At 46.4% G+C, this 379-nt stretch overlaps 1 protein-coding gene across 1 annotated transcript in view; it reads left to right on the forward strand.

Annotated features, from left to right (window-relative positions):
* The first annotated feature begins 223 nt into the window (after positions 1–223).
* The window catches only part of rars2 (arginyl-tRNA synthetase 2, mitochondrial), an 18,438-nt gene continuing 18,282 nt past the window's right edge, over positions 224–379 (forward strand). The window contains exon 1 of the mRNA XM_016244660.1: positions 224–310. Within this exon, the coding sequence (XP_016100146.1) occupies positions 227–310 (84 nt within the window). The 5' untranslated portion in view covers positions 224–226. The remainder of the gene's footprint in view (positions 311–379) is intronic.

Genomic DNA, 379 nt, shown 5'->3' on the forward strand with positions numbered 1-379 from the left:
GCTAGAGCTAGATGTCTACTGAAGAATTAAACGCTAGGAAGAAATGCAAACAATGTGAGCATTTATTAAGCTCGCCGTTACAGATGTGACACCTCAAGCTACATCTGTTTTGATGCGCTCATTGGATGTTTTCGTGAATGAGGACTCTCTTGCTCTCTTTTATTACTCTGTTGGATGTGCGTGTTTCTGTGATTGTCTGAAGAAGGGTTTCTGCTCTCTGCTCCAGATGAAGCGGGATGCTGTCGTGGAGGAGGTCTCCGCCGGTCGAGGAGTGATTCTCTTCAGATTGAACAAGCTGATCCTGGCACAGGTGAACAGACGCTTTGCTGCAGGTCTTCTTTACTCGTACACAGGAAGACACACAAAGCTCCATGCACAT

This window comes from Sinocyclocheilus grahami, unplaced genomic scaffold (genome assembly GCF_001515645.1).
Source record: "Sinocyclocheilus grahami isolate Dianchi unplaced genomic scaffold, SAMN03320097.WGS_v1.1 scaffold730.1, whole genome shotgun sequence".
NCBI classification, from domain to species: Eukaryota; Metazoa; Chordata; class Actinopteri; order Cypriniformes; family Cyprinidae; genus Sinocyclocheilus; species Sinocyclocheilus grahami.